At 50.2% G+C, this 21,371-nt stretch overlaps 1 protein-coding gene across 5 annotated transcripts in view; it reads right to left on the bottom strand.

Moving 5' to 3' along the window:
- LOC147117753 (catenin delta-2-like) overlaps positions 1–21,371 on the bottom strand; it is a 1,234,825-nt gene that overhangs the window by 3,609 nt on the left and 1,209,845 nt on the right. For all 5 annotated transcript variants that reach the window (XM_085988992.1, XM_085988995.1, XM_085988993.1 and 2 more), the window contains 2 exons: positions 14,296–14,427; positions 5,003–5,079 (listed from right to left, as the gene is read on the bottom strand). In XM_085988992.1, the coding sequence (XP_085845118.1) occupies positions 5,003–5,079; positions 14,296–14,427 (209 nt within the window). The remainder of the gene's footprint in view (positions 1–5,002; positions 5,080–14,295; positions 14,428–21,371) is intronic.

The raw sequence follows: 21,371 nt of genomic DNA, 5'->3' as shown, positions 1-21,371 counted from the left end.
CAAGTGTACCTTCAATACTACACATTTGTGTATTCTTGATTGCGTTGTGGAGAATGGGGTAATCGGGCCAGACCCTGAAAGATTACGCCCACTTAAGGAATTACCTTTACCTCACACTGTAAAAGCCTTAAGAAGGTGTCTGGGATTCTTCTCGTACTATGCCCAGTGGGTGGCTAGCTACTCAGATAAAGTCCGACCTCTTATTAAGTCGACGTCTTTTCCGCTATCGGCGGAAGCTCAGGAGGCTTTCCTTAATATCAAATGGGACATTGAGAAGGCAGTGGTATGTGCCGTGGATGAGAAGATCCCATTTCAAGTGGAAAGTGATGCATCTGATTTTGCGTTGGCAGCAACTCTTAACCAAGCTGGTAGACCAGTAGCCTTCTTCTCTCGTACATTGCAAGGACCAGAAGTTCGACATTCTTCAGTGGAAAAGGAGGCACAGGCAATTATTGAAGCAGTCAGGTATTGGAGACATTATCTCGCTGGCCAATGTTTTACGCTCATTACTGACCAGCTATCTGTGGCCTTTATGTTCAACACTAAGCAGAGAGGCAAGATCAAAAATTATAAGATTTTAAGATGGCGAATAGAACTGTCAACATATGACTATGATATTCAGTACAGGCCTGGAGTATTTAATGAGCCATCGGATGCTTTGTCACGAGGAGTATGTGCTAGTCTAGGTACAGATAAGCTTCAAAGTCTCCACGACGCACTCTGCCACCCTGGGGTTACCAGAATGAACCACTTCATTAAGTCCCACAATCTACCCTACTCTATTGAGGTCCGGACAATGACCAGAACCTGTCATGTTTGTGCTGAATGCAAACCCCGCTTCTATAAGCCGTCCGAGCCAGCTCATCTTATTAAAGCAACTCGACCATTTGAGCATTTGAGTCTCGATTTTAAAGGTCCCCTTCCATCGAGCGACCGTAATGTCTATTTTCTTAATATTATAGACGAGTACTCTCGGTTCCCTTTTGTTATCCCCTGTCCGGATGTGACTAGTGCTGTTGTAATTAAATGCCTCTGCCAACTGTTTTCCTTGTTCGGCATGCCTAACTATATGCATAGTGATAGGGGTTCTTCCTTTATGAGCGAAGAATTACGACAGTTTTTGCTATCGAAGGGGATTGCAACGAGTAGAACTACCAGCTATAACCCTCGTGGTAATGGGCAGGTCGAGAAAGAAAATGCGACAGTGTGGAAGGCTATCGTACTGTCTCTGAAGTCACGAGGCCTGCCGACCTCTCGCTGGCAGGATGTCCTGCCAGACGTGCTGCATTCCATAAGGTCTCTTTTGTGTACAGCGACGAATGCCACCCCTCATGAAAGGATGTTTAGTTTTCCAAGAAAAGCTACTAATGGAGTATCGTTACCCACATGGTTAACGACCACGGGCCCTGTGTTGTTGCGCAGACATGTGAGAGGCCACAAGACTGATCCACTGGTGGAGGAAGTACAACTCCTCCATGCTAATCCCCAGTATGCGTATATTCAATATTCGGATGGGCGAGAGGATACGGTCTCTATTAAAGATCGTGCACCTGCTGGAGCTCGAAAAGAGTTCGACTCTGAGAGTAGTTTTCAATCGTGGTATTGGACCTTCAGAGACACAAACCCTCAGTGTGGAAAATACTGATGATTCTGGGAATTCGAATGAACCGGAGTTAGTACTCCGGGAGGAGCCTCAGCAAGAGTTACGTCGTTCCCAGAGGATTATCAGACCACCTGACAGACTGAATCTATAGCAGGGGGTGAATGTGATGAAATAACTGTGTTCTGATATTTGTACTTGCACTTGTAATGTCTGGAATGTTCCACTAGGGGGAACCACTAATGCTCCTCCCTGGCCCCGCCCCTCTTCTGGTATGTTCTACCAAGGGCTCGGTCGATGATGGACTCTGTTAACTCTGCCATGATTCTTATTTAATAAAAGGCTTCAGTCTTAAGCTTTAACTTCGGATTCGGGCAGTTGTTTGGCACATCAGGGGATACCAGAGGCAATGGTGCGGGAGCGGGAGGAGGAGCCATTGCAGGTAATTCTCTGGCTACGACTGGATAGATAAGAACGGAACTAGGCGAGTGCGTCAGTTTCCACGTGTACGCTGACAACACCCAGCTCTACCTCACCACCACCTCTCTCGACCCCTCCACTGTCTCTAAATTGTCTGACTGCTTGTCTGACATACACTACTGGATGAGCAGAAATTTCCTCCAACTAAATATTGGTTAGGCCGCACTTGGAATACTGTGTCCAGTTTTGGTTTCCTCACATGGTGGCTGATATTGCGGCTTTCGAAAGGGTGCAGAGGAGGGCCACTAGACTAATTCCCAGGTTAAAGCATCTTAGTTATCAAGATGGGCTAAAAGGGTTGGGACTCTACCCTTTAGAGAAGCGTAGAATTAGAGGTGATCTGACTGAGGTTTATAAGATAATGAAGGGAATAGGTTGTGTTCCAGTTGACAGTTTGTTCCAATTAAATAGGTTAGAGAGATCCAGGGGTAACAATTTTAAGTTGTGTAAGGCCAGATTTAGGTTAGATGTCAGGAGGTGGTTCTTTTCCCAGAGAATAGTGGCCCTCTGGAACAGGCTGCCGCCTCGTGCGATCGATGCTGATTCGCTGAATTCCATCAATGAGAGCTGGACCTGTTTTTGGCTGGGGCGGAGATCACCTCTTACAGAAAATAGATACTGCAGGGAATTCAAGATCAGAGTGATCTCCTGGACTAGTTTCGATCGCCTAGATGGGTCGGAGAGGAATTTCCCAGATTTTTCCCCAAATTGGCCTGGGTTTTTTATCTGGATTTTCGCCTCTCCCAGGAGATCACATGGTTTCAGGTGGGGTGGAGAGTATATATTGTGGGACACAAGGTATCACAATTATGTGGGACAGGCTGGACGGACCAGAGGGTCTTTACCTGTCCGCCATTGTTCATATGTTCGTGGTCCCACTACGAACATATAAACAATATGTTCTTCAGTGGAGAGACTGGAGAAACTGGGATTGTTCTCCTTAGAACAGAGATGGTTAAGCGGGGATTTAATAGAGGTGTTCAAAATTATGATGGTTTTGATAGAGTAAATCAGGAGAAACTGTTTCCACTGGCAGGAGGGTCAGTAATCGGAGAACACAGATGAATGGCCTACTCCTGTTCCTATAACCAGTTACTGGAATGAGTGGCATTTTAGTTATCATGCTTTCTCTATAAGGAAGTACCCAGATTCCACTTGCCAGCTTCCTGAGGTGGCATAGAGCTTATGTCAGGAGCTCTCCTGGGGTGGCATAAAAGACCACTCTTCAAACTTGGCCAGGGAATATGAGTGGCATGGGTGGTTGCTCAGGAAGTAGGGAAAAATGGGCAAAATATCACCAATTATAAAGAAAAATGATTCATTCTTTCCGACTAAGGAAAACAAGAACGTTTTAGGAGCATGACACCTCTAGCAGGAGATAGGCTTCAATTTGGTCAGTACATTTGAAGGTTGACTAACATCATGCGGCTGGTTTTTCTGCTCCGGTCATAGAATCGTTACAGCACAGTAGGAGTCCATTCGGCCCATCAAGCCCATGCCGGCTCTCTGCAATCCCCCACCCTTTCCCCGTAGCCCTGCAATTTTTTTTCCCTTCAGCTGCTTATCTAAATCCCTTCTGAAAGCCACAATTGAATCTGCCTCCACCACCCTTTCAGGTAGTGAAATCCAGATCCTAACCACTCGCTGCGTAAAAAAGTTTTTCCTCATCTCACCTTTGGATCTTCTGCCAATCACCTTAAATCTGTGTCCTCTGGTTCTCGACCCTTCCACCAATGGGAACAGTATCTCTCGATCTACTCTGTCCAGACCCCTCATGATTTTGAACACCTCTATTAAATCTCCTCTCAACCTTCTCTGCTCTAAGGGGAACAACTCCAGCTTCTCCAGTCTATCCACGTAACTGAAGTCCCTCATCCTTGGAACCATTCTTGTAAATCTTTTCTGCACTCTCTCTAAGGCCGTCACATCCTTTCTAAAGTGTGGTGCCCAGAATTGGACACAATACTCCAGTTGTGGCCAAACCAGTGTTTTATAAAGGTTCATCATAACTTCCTTGCTCTTGTACTCTATGCCTCTATTTATAAAGCCTGTATGCTTTTATAACCACTTTCTCAACCTGCCCTGTCACCTTCAATGATTTGTGCACATATACCCCCAGGTCTCTCTGTTCCTTAACCCCCTTTAGAATTGTACCCTTTAGTTTATATTGCCTCTCCTCGTTCTTCCTACCATTCCCATATGCTAGTCCCCGGCATATGGTAATTGCCTGGGCACAGCACACAGATGGGAAATCAAGCACACTTGCTCACGGGCGTGCGATCCTCCTCATCCAATTTTCCTCTCTGTGCTGTGCCCCTGCTATCCTATGCAGCCAGGTGCTGGGACAGGAAAGCCTGCCCCATGTCTATTTGCTTCATTGTACTAGTTCCCTGCTTTAGTGAATTAAAAACTTTTATTGAGACAAAATTGGTAACGCGACCATGTTGATCATCCCCAACCCCCGGGATTTGGGATGGCACCCATGCCCTACCCCATGGTCGGACAAGCGTTCCGCTCTGCTGCCGGAGTGGGTCTCCCAGAATTTTGCCTCCCACCCCTGGTATTTGGGAATGAATGAGTGAAATTTGCCCTTTTCTAAATGGGGCTGAGTTCTCTTTAAAGAAAAAAGTCTGGTAGTGTTAGCTTTTTCTATTGGTTTGTAAATGCCATGTAAATCATTTTGAAACACATGTGCACGATATCATTGTGACAAGAAGGTTAACAGGGTTCATCTTTTCTCCAAACAAAGCAAGAAAAAAAGCACCAAACTTTATTCTAATGGCAACTGCAGCCCTTTAAGTGTTGAAGTGAGACTAAGATATAGGAAAGGTGGTGTGATTCACTGCTGGGCTCAAATATCATACAGCGACAGCTGCTGAAGGTCAAACACATCAATCAGATGTTCTCTAAAGTGTAACACACCTGGTTGTGCTTGATAGCTTCAACGGGAGTAGCATAGGAATTCCTGTAGCCTGATCCGGCTACTACAGAAAGTTGAGCTGTTCAAGTGAAGAAAGAGACACAATTAAAATGGTTGAAAGTAATGCTAAGGCTTGTCGTACAATAGGTCACATAGGCACTGGTTAAGTTATCTTACATAAACAAATGTAATTCACCATTCAGCATAACCAAACCCTTACATCCCCCCTGAAGCTTTGCTTACTCCTGCAATCTCCGGGCCCCTTAAGCCCCATGCACAATGTCATTTAAACACCACATCGTGATCAACTTTGGTGATGTTCTGTACTATAGACCTAGGCCCTTTACCTTGATTTCTCACAAAAAAGAATGAATTCCAGGAGACCATACATTGATGATCTACCAGCTGGGGTCTCATGTTAATCAGCATGCCATTGCAGCTAATCCCATTGAAAACGATGGTCCCGCCACTGCTCTCCAACGCACCTGGGGAACATTCAATTTCCGAGCACAACAGAGGAAATAAGGGTGGAGTCCCATTACGTTGAGTCTCCGGGGCTCCGCCACCTTTACATTACATATAGGTGCTCCGGGGCCTGAGCCCAGAACAGGAGCTGGCCAAGGGCAGCCATGGCAATGAAACAGGAAAGGGCCTACCCAGCCCTCCCATCTCACTGCATCTGAAGGAGGGCCATTTTCAGGGACGCCAGCAGAACCGCACTTTTTTTTGTATTTGTTCTCAGGATATGGGTAACAGGTCAAGGCTGCATTTATTGCCTAGCCCTAGTTGCCTTGGGAAGGTGGTGGTGGGTGTTCTTGAACTGCTGCAGTCCATGCGGTGAAGGTGCTCCCACAACGGTGTTTGGTAGGGAATTCCAGGATATTGTCCCAGCGACGATGGAGGAACAGTGATTCATGTTCAAGTCAGGATGGTGTGGAGAGAAAATTGCAGGTGAGGATCTGAGAGGGGACAGGTAGCAAGGCAAGGGAGGCTGCAAAGGTAAGTACTTCCGTTCCCTTGAAGCTTCTTAATGGATTTTCGGCTTGGAGGCCTTCTAGCTCATTTTCCAACAGCAGCCAGAAGGCTCCGAGGCCAATGGCACAGTCCCGCAGTTGAAGACACCCGAGGCCTGCAGCTGTGCTTCTGCTCCTGTCTCCTGGAGTGGGCAAGGCAGCAGGAGAATCAACAGCTGGAGTGGGGAAGGCAGCAGACATGTCAACAGCTGGAGGGCTGTCAGAAATGGGAAAGATACATGAGGTGCATTCAACTTTTACTGTAACGTTCTTAATTAATATGGAAGCCTTATGGGAGCGACAGCAAGAACTTGTACAGTAAAAACTGAATGTACCTCACGTGCCTCCTCCAATCCTGATTTTCACATCTCTCCCGCTCCAGCTGGCTCTCTAGTTGCAGGTTCTGCCACTACCTCTCCTCCCCACTGCCTCTCCCCTCCCCATTGCCTCCCCCCTCCCCCTCTCCCCTCCCCCCACTGCCGCTCCCCTCCCCCCCACTGCCTCTCCCCTCCCCCCACTGCCTCTCCCCTCCCCCCACTGCCTCTCCCCTCCCCCCACTGCCTCTCCCCTCCCCACTGCCTCTCCCCTCCCCACTGCCTCTCCCCCCCCCACTGCCTCTCCCCTCCCCCCACTGCCTCTCCCCTCCCCCCACTGCCTCTCCCCGCCCCCCACTGTCGCTGCCCTCCCCCCACTGCCGCTCCCCTCCCCACTGCCTCTCCCCTCCCCACTGCCTCTCTCCTCCCCCCACTGCCTCTCCCCTCCCCTCACTGCCTCTCCCCTCTCCACTGCCTCTCCCCTCCCCCCCACTGCCTCTCCCCTCCCCCCCACTGCCTCTCCCCTCCCCCTGCCTCTGCCCTCCCCCTGCCTCTCCCCTCCCCCCACTGCCTCTCCCCTCCCCACGGCCTCTCCCCTCCCCCCACTGCCTCTCCCCCCCACTGCCTCTCCCCTCCCGCCTCTCCCCCCCGCACTGCCTCTCCCCCCCCACTGCCTCTCCCCTCCCCCCACTGCCTCTCCCCTCCCCACAGCCTCTCCCCTCCCCACTGCCTCTCCCCTCCCCCCACTGCCTCTCCCCTCCCCCCACTGCCTCTCCCCTCTCTCTCCCCTCCCCACTGCCTCTCCCCCCCCACTGCCTCTCCTCTCCCCACTGCCTCTCCCCTCCCCCCACTGCCTCTCTCCTCCCCCCACTGCCTCTCCCCGCCCCCCACTGCCTCTCCCCTCCCCACTGCCTCTCCCCTCTCCCCACTGCCTCTCCCCTCCCTACTGCCACTCCCCCCCCACTGCCTCTCCCCTCCCCCCACTGCCTCTCCCCCCCCCACTGCCTCTCCCCCCCCCCCACTGCCTCTCCCCTCCCCACGGCCTCTCCCCTCCCCCCACTGCCTCTCCCCCCCACTGCCTCTCCCCTCCCGCCTCTCCCCCCCGCACTGCCTCTCCCCCCCCACTGCCTCTCCTCCCCCCTGCCTCTCCCCTCCCCCCACTGCCTCTCCCCTCCCCACAGCCTCTCCCCTCCCCACTGCCTCTCCCCTGCCTCTCCCCTCCCCCCACTGCCTCTCCCCTCCCCCCACTGCCTCTCCCCTCTCTCTCCCCTCCCCACTGCCTCTCCCCCCCCACTGCCTCTCCTCTCCCCCCACTGCCTCTCCCCTCCCCCCACTGCCTCTCCCCTCCCCCCACTGCCTCTCCCCTCCCCCCACTGCCTCTCCCCTCCCCCCACTGCCTCTCCCCTCTCCCCACTGCCTCTCCCCTCCCTACTGCCTCTCCCCCCCACTGCCTCTCCCCTCCCCCCTGCCTCTCCCCTCCCCCCACTGCCTCTCCCCTCCCCCCACTGCCTCTCCCCTCCCCCCACTGCCTCTCCCCTCCCCACTGCCTCTCCCCCCCCCACTGCCTCTCCCCTCCCCCCACTGCCTCTCCCCCCCCACTGCCTCTCCTCTCCCCACTGCCTCTCCCCCCCCACTGCCTCTCCTCTCCCCACTGCCTCTCCCCTCCCCACTGCCTCTCCCCCCCCACTGCCTCTCCCCCCCGCCACTGCCTCTCCCCTCTGCCTCTCCCCTCTCCCCACTGCCTCTCCCCTCCCTACTGCCTCTCCCCTCCCTACTGCCTCTCCCCTCCCCCCACTGCCTCTCCTCTCCCCACTGCCTCTCCCCTCCCCACTGCCTCTCCCCTGCCTCTCCCCTCCCCCCACTGCCTCTCCCCTCTCCCTCTCCCCTCCCCCCACTGCCTCTCCCCTCCCCCTGCCTCTCCCCCCCCACTGCCTCTCCCCCCCCCACTGCCTCTCCTCTCCCCCCACTGCCTCTCCCCTCCCCACTGCCTCTCCCCTCCCCACTGCCTCTCCCCCCCCCACTGCCTCTCCTCTCCCCACTGCCTCGCCCCTCCCCACTGCCTCCCCTCCCCCCACTGCCTCTCCCCCCCACTTCCTCTCCCCTCCCCCCACTGCCTCTCCCCTCCCCACTGCCTCTCCCCTCCCCCCACTGCCTCTCCCCTCTCCCCACTGCCTCTCCTCCCCCCACTGCCTCTCCCCTCTCCCCACTGCCTCTCCTCTCCCCACTGCCTCTCCCCCCCCACTGCCTCTCCCCTCCCCATTGCCTCTCCCCCCACTGCCTCTCCCCCCCCCCACTGCCTCTCCCCTCCCCCCACTGCCTCTCCCCTCCCCCCACTGCCTCTCCCCTCCCCCCACTGCCTCTCCCCTCCCCCCACTGCCTCTCCCCTCCCCTGCCTCTCCCCCCCCACTGCCTCTCCCCTCCCCCCACTGCCTCTCCCCTCCCCCCACTGCCTCTCCCCTCCCCCCACTGCCTCTCCCCTCCCCCCACTGCCTCTCCCCTCCCCCCACTGCCTTTCCCCTCCCCACTGCCTCTCCCCCCCCACTGCCTCTCCCCCCCCCACTGCCTCTCCCCTCCCCACTGCCTCTCCCCCCCCCACTGCCTCTTCCCCCCCACTGCCTCTCCCCTCCCCCCACTGCCTCTCCCCCCCCCACTGCCTCTCCCCTCCCCCCACTGCCTTTCCCCTCCCCACTGCCTCTCCCCCCCCACTGCCTCTCCCCCCCCACTGCCTCTCCCCTCCCCCCACTGCCTCTCCCCCCCCCACTGTCTCTCCTCTCCCCTCTTCACTACCTCTCCTCCCCACTTCCAATATTTCCCCTGCCAACTGTCCAACTTGATGACTCTTCTCCTGTTACTGTCTCTTTAGCTCCTGCTTCACCTCCCACTGCCAATTCCTCTCCTGTTCCTGATTCCTCTGCTCTGATTGCTGCCCCGGTGACCTGTCCTCTCCTGCTGGTCCCAGCTCCCATATCCTGGGGAACCAGGGCCTCCACCCACTTCAGCTGGTGGTGACTGGTTGTGGTTTGGCTGACTGGCCTTCCTGGCCAGTTATGGGTCCTCTGTTCACTGGATAAACGCACTGAGCCTGTTTTGCGTGCCTTCATTATCTGATGGGCTTTTCCACATCCTGAACTAGTAGGTCAAAAATGATCTATGTATACATCAAAAGTATTTAACGTCAGTGGAAATCTGACTAAATAGTTGGCTCTTTATTGAAATTAACAGTTAAAAAGTCAGTTGAAAAAGTTCTATCTGGATTGACTGCAGCTGTTGACCTCAAGGTGGTCTCACACTGTTGAACTACATCCGGGTCAAATATGCCCACGTTTTACTGCAGATTCTGCACGACCCTCCATGTCAAATTGGTGCAACGTGTGGCGTAACTGGCCCGAGAGACTTAACTTACCTGCCAGACGCAGCCTAGACCATTTGCCTTCCTGAATAAAAGAGCAGAGCAAGGAAACTGGAAGGCAGAAGAGGTGGAGATATAACAGAGGAGGAAATTGTGTTTTGCTTTCTTAAATTGTTTCAAAGTCTCCTGTTGAAGGCCTTGAATTGGCTGAATATTTGCACAGTGAGGGTGAAATTCACCTTAGGGGTAACACAAAACGGGCAATAGCGAATCGGCAGCCATTTTCTTTTTCATCAACTTCAACGGAAAGGATAATCGGGTGGGGGAGTAAACGGGCTGCCGATTCGCTATCATCCGGTTTGTGTTACTGCCCGAGCCTGATTTCACCCCCATTGTCTTACAAGCTTGTCAAGCTGAGAGATCTCAAAGTGGCCCATAACAGACAGGTTAATTGGTGTTTCCAAAGCAGGATCTTGAGCCAGAATAATGTGAGAAAGAAAAGGTGCACAAGTACATCAGAAAGTTGCCAGGTGTCGCTGCAAATCATTTCTTAACATTTGAAGCACAGTGTGTCAAAATTTGTAACGGACCAATAAAGCTTGTGTTTAAAGACAGTGAGAAACTGAAACAAGATTAAAACAATGATGTATTCCAATGAATCTGAAAGGGAAATACTGTACCACAGAGCAGCTGGTGAGTTAGTCTTACAGAAACTCAAGTTGGAAACCCTTTCCTTATTCTCGCTAGGCATAGTTAATATATGGGTACCAATACACTATAGAGATAAAAACACACACTCTTAAGGTAACATACTTTAAAGCTGGTCATCTGAATTCATCAGTTCAAATTGCTCCCACTCCCAAAATGGATCCGAACAGCAGGGAACTTGTACATTTTCTCAAAAAGCCTCATGACTTCTCAGAATTTACTTTACATTTTATATAATGATCTTGCCCTATGCGAAAAAATCAAAATCCAAAGAACAGGCCGACTGTGGGCTGTCCAATATATACTGTATAAACCGAGGGAGGCCAAATCTAGAATTCCAAACACATGACGTACTGTTCCCGCTGAATTCTACCAGTGCTGCAGAAGAATATGGGGCAAATATTACCATGTTTGCTGATGTCGCTACTCTCAATGGTAATATTCGCTGTGCAACTTTAATCTGAAGATGTAAGTGTGTGGTGACAGGAGTTGAATCGATTTGAGCTTCATGTACAAGTGCTTTCTGTGTCAGGAATGTCAGACAAGCATGTTAAACAACAAGAACTTAAGATTTATATAGCGCCTTTAACGTAGTAAAACGTCACAAGGTGCTTCACATGAGCGTTATTAAACAAATCAAAGAATCATAGAATGGTTACAGCACAGAAGGAGGCCATTCGGCCCGTTGAGCCTGTGCCAGCTCTCTGCAAGAGCACTTCAGCTAGTCCCACCCCACCCGCCCTTTCCCCGTAGCCCTGCAAATTTTTTTCCTTCAGCTACTTACTCAATTCCCTTTTGAAAGCCACAATTGAATCTGCCTCAACCACCCTTTCAGGCAGTGAATTCCAGATCCTAACCACTCACTGCGTAAAGAAGTTTTTCCTCATGTCACCTTTGGTTCTTCTGCCAATCAATGTGTCCTCTTGTTCTCGACCCTTCCACCAATGGGAACAGTTTCTCTCGATCTACTCTGTCTAGACCCCTCATGATTTTGAACACCTCTATCAAATCTCCTCTCAGCCGTCTCTGCTCTAAGGAGAACAACCCCAGCTTCTGCAGTCTATCCACGTAACTGAAGTCCCTCATCCTTGGAACCATTCTTGTAAATCTTTTCTGCACTCTCTCTAAGGCCTACACACCCTTTCTAAAGTGTGGTGCCCAGAATTGGACACAGTACTCCAGTTGAGGCCGAACCAGTGTTTTATAAAGGTTCATCATAATTTCCTTGTTTTTGTGTTCTATGGGCTGGATTTTGTGAATGGAGGTGGGACTGCTGCTTGTCGTGTAAATGTCCCACCTCCATCCTCGCCTGACCATTCAGAGGGATTTTCCCCTAATTGACCTTGTTAAGCCCGCCCTGCGGGCTCAGCAGGCCAATTAGGGAAGAAGTCACTGACAGATCACGTCAACGTCAGACGTGCTATCTGTCAAGACTTCTTGAAAGAAGAAATTACAGCATTTGACAGCTCTGTGAAGCTGTCAAACACTGACATTCTCTTGAGTTTGATTAGTTTTTGTGGTGAGGACCGAAAAAACATTGTGAAAAAAGTAAATTTCAGATGTCCGATGGATCGGAGGATCCATCAGCCATTACCTGAAATTGACAACGTGGATGTCCACTCTCCCGATCCAGCATGGCTAAAGGCTATAGAAGTAAAAAAAGGTAAGTGAACACTTTTTTAAACTTATCACTCGCCTTGCACACTTACCACTCCACACTTGCACCCATCACTCACCTCTACACCTTACTTCCAGGTGCCTCCGACTGCCGCAGACCTCCTCCACGTCTCCTCCAACCCGGCAGGGTTCTCCGAGGTCGGGAAGCCTTGTGAAGGTAAAATGGCACTAATCCCTTTTTCTGCCTGTTAACTACCTGTTAACAGGCAGTTAAAAGGATTAAAAGCCTTTCCTGCCTCCAGGAGACGGGACCCGAAGCTGCACATCTTCCCGCCTCCTGGCAAAAGGGCACGGAGGTGGGATGGGGGTGGGTTTGCCATCCGCCCCCACTTTCTCCGATTTTACGTGCTGTCCCGCCTCCTCAGGGCTTGGAAAATCCAGCCCTATGCCTCTATTTATGAAGCCCAGGATCCCTTATGCTATTTTAATCGCTTTCTCAACCTGCCCTGCCACCGTCAATGCACATATACCCCCAGGTCTCTCTGTTCATGCACCCACTTTAGGATTGTACTCTTTTAGTTTATATTGCCTCTCCTCGTTCTTCCTACCAAAATGTATCAATTTGCACTTTTCTGCGTTAAATTTCACATCAACCCCATTGCCCTCATCAACTCTCTCTGTTACCTCATCAAAAAACTCAATCAAGTTAGTGACACTGAACCACATAAGGAGACATTAGGACAGATGACCAAAAGCTTGGTCAAAGAGGTAGGTTTTAAGGAGCGACTTAAAGGATGAGAGAGATGTAGAGAGGTGGAGAGGCTTAGGAAGGGAAGTCCAGAGCGTAGGGCCCAGGCAGCTGAAGGCACGTCTGCCAATGGTGGAGCAATAAAAATCAGCGATGCGCAAGTAGCCAGAATTGGAGGAGTGCAGATATCTCGGAGGGTTGTCGGGCTGGAGGAGCTTACAAAGATAGAGAGGGGAAGGGCCTTGGAGGAATTTGAACACAAGGAAGAGAATTTGAAAACTGAGGTGTTGATGGACCAGCACCAAATGTAGGTCAGTGAGCACAGGAGTAATGGGTGAATGGGACTTGGTGCAAGTTAGGATACAGGCAGCAGAGTTTGGGATGAGCTGAAGTTTGTGGAGGGTAGAAGGCATGCCAGGAGGGCATTGGAATCGTCGCTTCTGGAGGTAACAAAGGCATGGAAGAGGGTTTCACAGCTGATGAGCGGAGGCAAGGATGGAGATGGGTGATAGAATGTTCATACATAAATGTCCGCTGTTCAAAGGTTCTACTCATAATTTATGTAATACAGTTCGACTTATTTATAGTGTAAGGCAAATGCTGCAGGATCAGACTCTGAGGTTGGGCACCACCATTGACCAAAGATTTATCCCTCTGAGAACTTTGCATTCCTCCAATTCTGGCCTATAGGGCATCTGCCACGTCCTCCGCCCCACCATTGGCAGCCATCTAGGCCCTAAGATCTGGAATTCCCTCCCTCAAACTATCCGCCTCTCTCCCCTCCTTTAAGACTCTCCTTAAAACCTACCTCTGACCAACCTGTCCGAATGGCTCCTTATGTGGCTTGATGTCAAATTTTGTCTGATTACACTCCTGTGAAGCACCTTGGGACATCTTACTACATTAAAGACACTATATAAATGCAAGTTGCTGTTAAAGCCTTTGTTAAAAGAGCTAACAATGGAATTTCACACGCATTTATTCACGGATATGTTATTCATACTGCATAGAATGATTATAATGTATCATATGCAGAGATCTGACAGACTCAGGCATGTCCTAACACTGACATTGACCCGCATGGCTGATGAGCAAGTCAAACCTCTCCTCACCCCCAAATGGCTGGGTGAGTAAATGCACCCCACCCCCAGTAGGCCACTGAGCTGTACAGTCCAGGGAAGTCCTCGGTTCTACCCCTGTGCGCTGCAAAATTAGCTAATCTCAGGCAGGTTTACAGTGAGGCACTATAAGTGGCCTGGGGTAGGGAGAGGTGAGAATAGAAGCTAGGGCTCCTATTCCAGATGACTAAACAATAGGTCCCGCTGAGGACAGGATTCAGCTCAGCTGTGATGTCCCTGCACAGCCTTCCAAGACCACCCTGGCTCACATATGAATGATCACTTGGGCAAAGAACTGAAGGGAAGGGGTCTGTGGAACTGTTCCCAAACACAAGGCGCCAATTTCAGCAAGGAAGAGGGAGTAAACGCTGAGGGATATTCCCCTTCAAACCCTTTTTATTTAGTGAAGATGTTTCCAGTTTGCTCACCTGGAAGAGTATCTTTTCTGGAGATGTGCTCTCCTTTACTCCCATGGTAGCCAGAGTTGGTTCCGGTAGTGTCGTAATCCGACTTTCTCTCCTTTAAGTTGATTATCTCTCGAGGAGAGGCTGGGGCACTCGCTGAAAATGAGAGAGCACCGCGTTATTCCAAAATATTTCCCGCATCCTTAAACAAACAGAGGTCGGTCCCACTTGAAACTGGAAGAATATTCCCTCTGTCTGACCGGCTTAAACCCTTTTAGGATTGCGGCATAATTTGGGGCAGAAATTCATCTTGGGGTGGGAGCGCAGAACGGGCAATAGCGAATCGGCAGCCGGTTTTACACCCCGCCCGACTTTCTTATCCATTGAAGTCAACGGAAAAGAAAATCGTTGGGAAAGTAAATCGAATTATGTGCTGAAGTCCCTGGTGTGGGGCTTGAACCCACAACCTCCTGGCTCAGAGGAAAGAGTGTTACCACTGAACCACGGTGATACATTCTGCCCAATCAAATGCAAACACTTTGGGCAAAGTTGAAAGAAAAGGGCCAATGCAATGATCATGACGAAAAATGGAGCCCGGAACACTGCGCACCAATGATCTATCATACAATGAAGAGGGGAGCTAGCTTCATAGTAAGGCCAACTCATTATCAGAATTTGAATCTGATCCCTGCTTGTAAATGAATGAAACTGCTGCTGTGGGAAAAAGCATCTTCAAGAGAAAAAAAGAACTTGCATTTATATAGCGCCTTTCACAACCTCAGGACGTCCCAATGCGCTTTACAGCCAATGAAGTACTTCTGAACTGAAGTCACTGTTGTAATGTAGGAAATGCAGCAGCCAATTTGAGCACAGCAAGGTCCCACAAACAACAATGTGATAATGACCAGATAATCTGTTTTAGTGATGTTGATTGAGGGATAAATATTGGCCAGGACACCGGGGAGAACTTCCCTGCTCTTCTTCGAAATAGTGCTGTGGGATCTTTTCCATCCACCTGAGAGAGCAGACGTTTAACGTCTCATCCGAATGACGGCACCTCCGACAGTGCAGCACCCCCTCAGCACTGCACTGGAGTGTCAGCCTAGGTTTTGTGCTCAAGTCTCTGGAGTGGGGCTTGAAGTCACAACCACCTGACTCAGAGGCAAGAGTGCTACTACTGAGCCACAGCTAGGAGTTTTGCAAAACCATTAACAGCAAATAATACACCAGAGAAAACCGATTCAGTTAGGTGAGGAGCACAATAAAAAACAAGAGAACTTCAAACAAAGTTCTAAACTGTCAATCACATCTTTTAAGAACTGAACTTCTAAAAGACAGTGAAGGAAATCCCAACGGTACTTGTTTTAAATGGGTGAGCAGAGCTGAAAGGGTTAACAGGTGAACTCGACTGCCTTTTATGTGTCGGACTACTTTTAACATAATTGGCTAAAATTAGAAAGTGTTGCAAGACCTTCTAAAAACTTTTGCTCCCACTGAATTTGGTGCCTCGAGAATTGGGCCCTAATTTCTGTAAAAGGAAATGTTATCCTTTAAAGTGTTAAAGCACGTGAGCCTTGTTCAATTTTTCTCTGCTTGCTGAGAGCTTGAAAAAATAAGCTCTGTGAAGTGTTTTGGTGAATAAATTTAACGTTTGTAGCACAAAGTAACCTCTTACTGGTTGCTCCTGGGATCCAACCGGTTTGAGTATTGCTACTGTGCACCCCAGTTAGTCTCACTGAAAACAAGAGTACCGACTTCCTCTCTTAATAGTAATAGATATCGTCTTTCATTCCCCAGTCTCCTGCATTGAAAACCATCATCGGTTTGCTCCCTTGGCAAATCTTTGACAGAAAATCTCTTGTTGACAACTGACAATTTCATTGCAAAACCACTGGGACTAGAAACCTGACCTGAGCTCTGGGATTTCGATAGGAAGCCGAATACAAGCCAAGTCAATAAATCTTCTCCTTGGCTTTTATTTAGCCATCTACCTACCAAGTGTACGATTCCTAATCATCAGAAGAGAACAGCACTGCCAACCGTGCCCAAGAGACTGCCATGGCATTCAACGTCCCTCTGCTCTACAACTGAAGCTGTGATGTAACCTGTTCCAATAACATACTCTGCTCCTATTGAGTACTCAGGACTTGTCTTTAAAGTGGGATGTGAGGAAGGTGAATTCAAAACAAAATATAGGATTGGTGAATTAGTTTCACAGCTGCACATTTAATCAAAAGGACAGGGTTGGTACACTTTCTGCTAGACAGGTTTCATTTGAGTTATTTTTGTTTTGAAAATCCAATGATTTCGTTTCTTGTTGACGTCTGAAGCTGTGGAATGATCCAAATGCTTTAACCCGTTAAAGGATAACATTCCCACTGTAGAAGATTAGTGTGTCATCTTGCATCCTACAAAAAATAATATTCTGTATTACTGAATCCTGAGTGCTGTCAAATGCATTTTTTCATTTACTGAATTCTTGAGCACAGTTTTATATGCAGAGTAACAGATGGTCAAGGGTACAGTACAAGGGGGGTGGGTGGCACTGTTTGAGGGGTTTGAGTGACACTACAAATCTATGCAATAGTTTATGAATGACATTCAGACTGGGACTCGTTGCTCTGTATCATTTTATGTATACAAAATGTGCACTGTAGACACTCCAGTGCAGTACTGAGGGAGTGCTGCACTGTCGGAGGTGCCGTCTTTCAGATGAGACGTTAAACCGAGGCCCTCTCAGGTGGACTTAAAAGATCCCATGGCACTATTCGAAGAAGAGCAGGGAAGTTCTCCTCTGTGTCCTGGCCAATATTTATCCTTCAACCAACATCACTAAAAATCAGATGATCTGGTCATGATCATATTGCTGTTTGTGGGAGCTTGCTGTGCGTTAATTGGCTGCCACGTTTCCTACATTACAACAGTTGCTATACTTCAAAAGTAGATCATTGGCTGTAAAGTGTTGTGAGACGTCCTGATGTCGTGAAAGGCGCTATATAAATGCAACTCTTTCTTTAAATGAAACCAGCCACAAGTGAATATATGCAGACCTGGTGTATCTGGGTCTGGACCAGGACTGGGTCTGGACCAGGACTGGGCCTGGACCAGGATTGGGCCTATTCTGCCCGACTCCCACTGGAATCTGCTGGAAAGGCGGTTGATTTCAGGGGCCATTATATCTCGATCCCTCTTCTTGCACTGAAACCTACACCCACCCACCCACCCACACACACATCACACACACCCACCCACCCACACATCACACACACCCACCCACACACCCACACATCACACACACCCACCCACACATCACACACACCCACCCACCCACACACCCACACATCACACACACCCACCCACACATCACACACACCCACCCACACATCACACACACCCACCCACACATCACACACACCCACACACACATCACACACACACCCACCCACACATCACACACACCCACCCACACATCACACACACCCACCCACACATCACACACACCCACATCACACACACACACACACACACCCACCCACACATCACACACACCCACCCACACACCCACACACACATCACACACACCCACACACACATCACACCCACCCACACATCACACACACCCACCCACACACCACCCACACCCCCATCACACACACCCACACACACCCACCCACACATCACACCCACCCACACATCACACACACCCACACACCCACCCACACATCACACACACCCACCCACACACCACCCACACCCACATCACACACACCCACCCACACAACCACCCACACATCACACACACCCACCCACACATCACACCCACCCACACATCACACACACCCACCCACCCATCACACACACCCACCCACACATCACACACACACACACACACCCACACACACATCACACACACCCACCCACACATCACACACACCCACCCACACACCCACCCACACATCACACACACCCACCCACACATCACACACACCCACCCACACACACATCACACACACCCACATCACACACACCCACCCACCCACACATCACACACACCCACCCACCCACACATCACACACCCACCCACACATCACACACACCCACCCACACACACATCACACACACACCCCCACACACACACACCCACCCACACACACATCACACCCACCCCCACACATCACACACACACACATCACACACACACACCCACACACACATCACACCCACCCACCCACACATCACACACACCCACCCACACACACACACACCCACCCACACACACACCCACCCACACACACATCACACCCACCCACACACACATCACACACAAGGGTGAACTTCCCACTGGGCCTCCGTCCGATTTCACAACGTCAGTGGGCAGGCGGAAGAGGGAAATAAGACGGCAAATCCATTATGACCAGGTCTCCGGCCTATGTTCGCCACCTCCCCCTTCCCCCCCACCCACCACCCCTGGTGGCAGGTGGACTCAAACAGGAGGGAATGAAATTTAATTTGAGGGTGGGACACCATGCAGACTATTCCCACTGTTCTGGCACACGGGACATCGGGTATAGGTCAGGGTCGCTCGACAGTGGTAAATATTTGGAAAGTCACATAAAGACCACAGTAACATCAAGCTAACATAGGCATCGCTAGATGATAAAAGACCACGGTCCATCTAGTTCGCCTTCTACCATCCCGGTAGTCACATGATACAACAATAAATCTCTCCATGGCCTCGCCCCTCCTTATTTCAGTAACCTCCTCCAGCCCTCCAAGATATCTGCGCTCCTCCAATTCTGGCCTCTTGCGCTTGGCCAATTTCCTTTACTCCACCATTGGCAGCTGTGCCTTCAGCTGCCTAGGCTCTAAGCACCGGAATTCCCTCCCTATATCTCGCCTCCTCTCCTCCCTCCTTTAAATCGCTCCTTAAAACCTACCTCTTCCTGTCCTCATATCTCTTTTTGAGACTCGGTGTCAAATTTTGTCTGGTAACGGTCCTCTGAAGCGCCTTGGGACGTTTTAGTACATTAAAGGCGGTATATAAATGCAAGCTGTTGACTAATGATGGCGATCAATCTCTATCAATTAGTCCACAACAGACCCAGACATGAAGCGAGGAAAACCCCAGTAGTGAAGAGCTTTGGGAACTATAGGTCCAAGGTCACCTTTTTCAAGCATGCTACACTTACCATATGTCAACTGACTCATATACTGTTATTTTCTGAGAGAAATCTATCTGCTGAATTTAACTGCAGTTCAGCAATTTTTTAACCACGTTTTTCCTGCTAAGACTTTAGCCCCGATTTTAACCCCCTGCGCCCGTTAATAACGGGACGTGCGAGGGGTTAAAAGAAGCGCAGATGTCGCCAATCACACCACTGTCCCGCCGGCCATCATTTTAACTCCTGGGCTTCGGGAGGCATGTCAGGCACTCGTTGCAAGCTGGTGAGGGTCTGACGATGTTATTCGGACCCCAGCGTGATTTTAACATGCAGTCATTGGGTGCCAAAGAGAGCTGACGACATCGGGGTCAGTAGAGGCCCATTTATTGTAAACATTTATCTTATGGTTTCCTTGTGAGCCAGGAGGAGTAGGATTCCCCTTCCGGGCCCCACATGGAAACCTGAGCCTACCCCTACCCACAACCGTGATCGATTCAGGACCTCTCATTTCCCCACCCCGCGACCCCCTTACCTGACTGCTGGGGACTGTTCCCTGGGGTCACTGGTGAAAGACTCCTGCCTCTCTAAATCTTTCCCCCACTGGCCAGCCAGGTAGTGATTCCAGGCGGGAAGCTCACTTCAAAGATAATAATGAGGCCGGAAGTTAAAATGGGGCTAGCCCTGCCCCGCCTCACCCAGGCCACATTCACGCCCTCTGGAGTTAAAATCGGGGCTTTTGTGTCTTTTTGTGAATTGCTGTAAATTGTTTATTTTTTGGCCCAGCATCATTATCGATACCAATGGGTTTCCCAATGGGAATTCCCCCCACTGGAGGTGTTGTGTAGAGCAAAGGGATCCCATTCAGGAGGTGCTCTGTGACTATCCAGTGGTAGCCACACACCTGACTCCTATCGGCAGAGAGTTATCTCACTTTGGCAGACGATTTGAGCCACCTGATGAACAAAACCCTGACAAGAAAAAAGTCTGCATGGAGGACATCTTCAGTCCAACCATAACTTCAATGAATCTCAAACTGAGCTTTTTACTATTATGCTCCCTTTGGTGCCAGTGTGGGAAGAACCCTCACCTTGTGCTTCTTCTAGGTGCTACCTCAGTGGTTGGACTGGCTGCTCTCTTGCTGCTGGCGACACTCATCTCATGGCAGCTGTCTTGAGATGGGTTTGCTGCAGCCCACACCACAAATGCCGTTGTGTGGGAAGCCTCATTCTGTGTCTTTACAGCCACGTATGCAGACAGTGGAGGAGGCTGGCTGGAGGGCTCACAGGTGCTGCTACCCGAGAGACAGCACCATCACCTGTGCCTATTGCTGCCATGTCAATAGTATTGGGCACTGCCTCCACATAGCCACTGATCTGCAGGAGAGTAGACCTAATGTTACAAATCAGATCAGTGAGGCTCAAAGAGACACCTTATTCCAATCTGGCACACCAGACTCCTGTGGTAGCAGTCTGAGTATCGATGGAAGATGCATACACTGCTCATTGGGCCTCTTTCATGGTGGGTCTCCTCTGCAGGTGCCCACTTCTATCTACGAGCAATTTCAGCTCCCTGGCCCTGTCGGCCTTGGTATCTCCTTCCATCCAACTCTTCTTGGGTAAGATACCGAAAGGGCCTTTGGGATCACATTGAAGCAAGGAGTGTCAATTTTTTCAGGAGATGAAGGAAGGTGAGAACATTGGTGGAAAAAATAAACCTATAAAAATGATTAAAAATAATCAAATCCCAAAAGGACCTTGAAGTTATCAACATCTCTTTGTGACTGATTTTTTTTTACAAGAAACGCTGATGGGAAGATTCACTGTTCCAAGCTTTCTTCTCCTTTCTTCTCAATGACATGTACAATTTCAGGTCAATTTCACAGATTTAATATCAAACAATCAGTGATCTTTTACATGTTCTGGCTCATTTAGAAGCGCG

Source organism: Somniosus microcephalus, chromosome 5 (genome assembly GCF_052327205.1).
Source record: "Somniosus microcephalus isolate GS21.2 chromosome 5, FLI_Smic_1.0, whole genome shotgun sequence".
Classification (NCBI taxonomy): Eukaryota; Metazoa; Chordata; class Chondrichthyes; order Squaliformes; family Somniosidae; genus Somniosus; species Somniosus microcephalus.
This window is presented reverse-complemented; position numbering and strand designations above follow the sequence as displayed.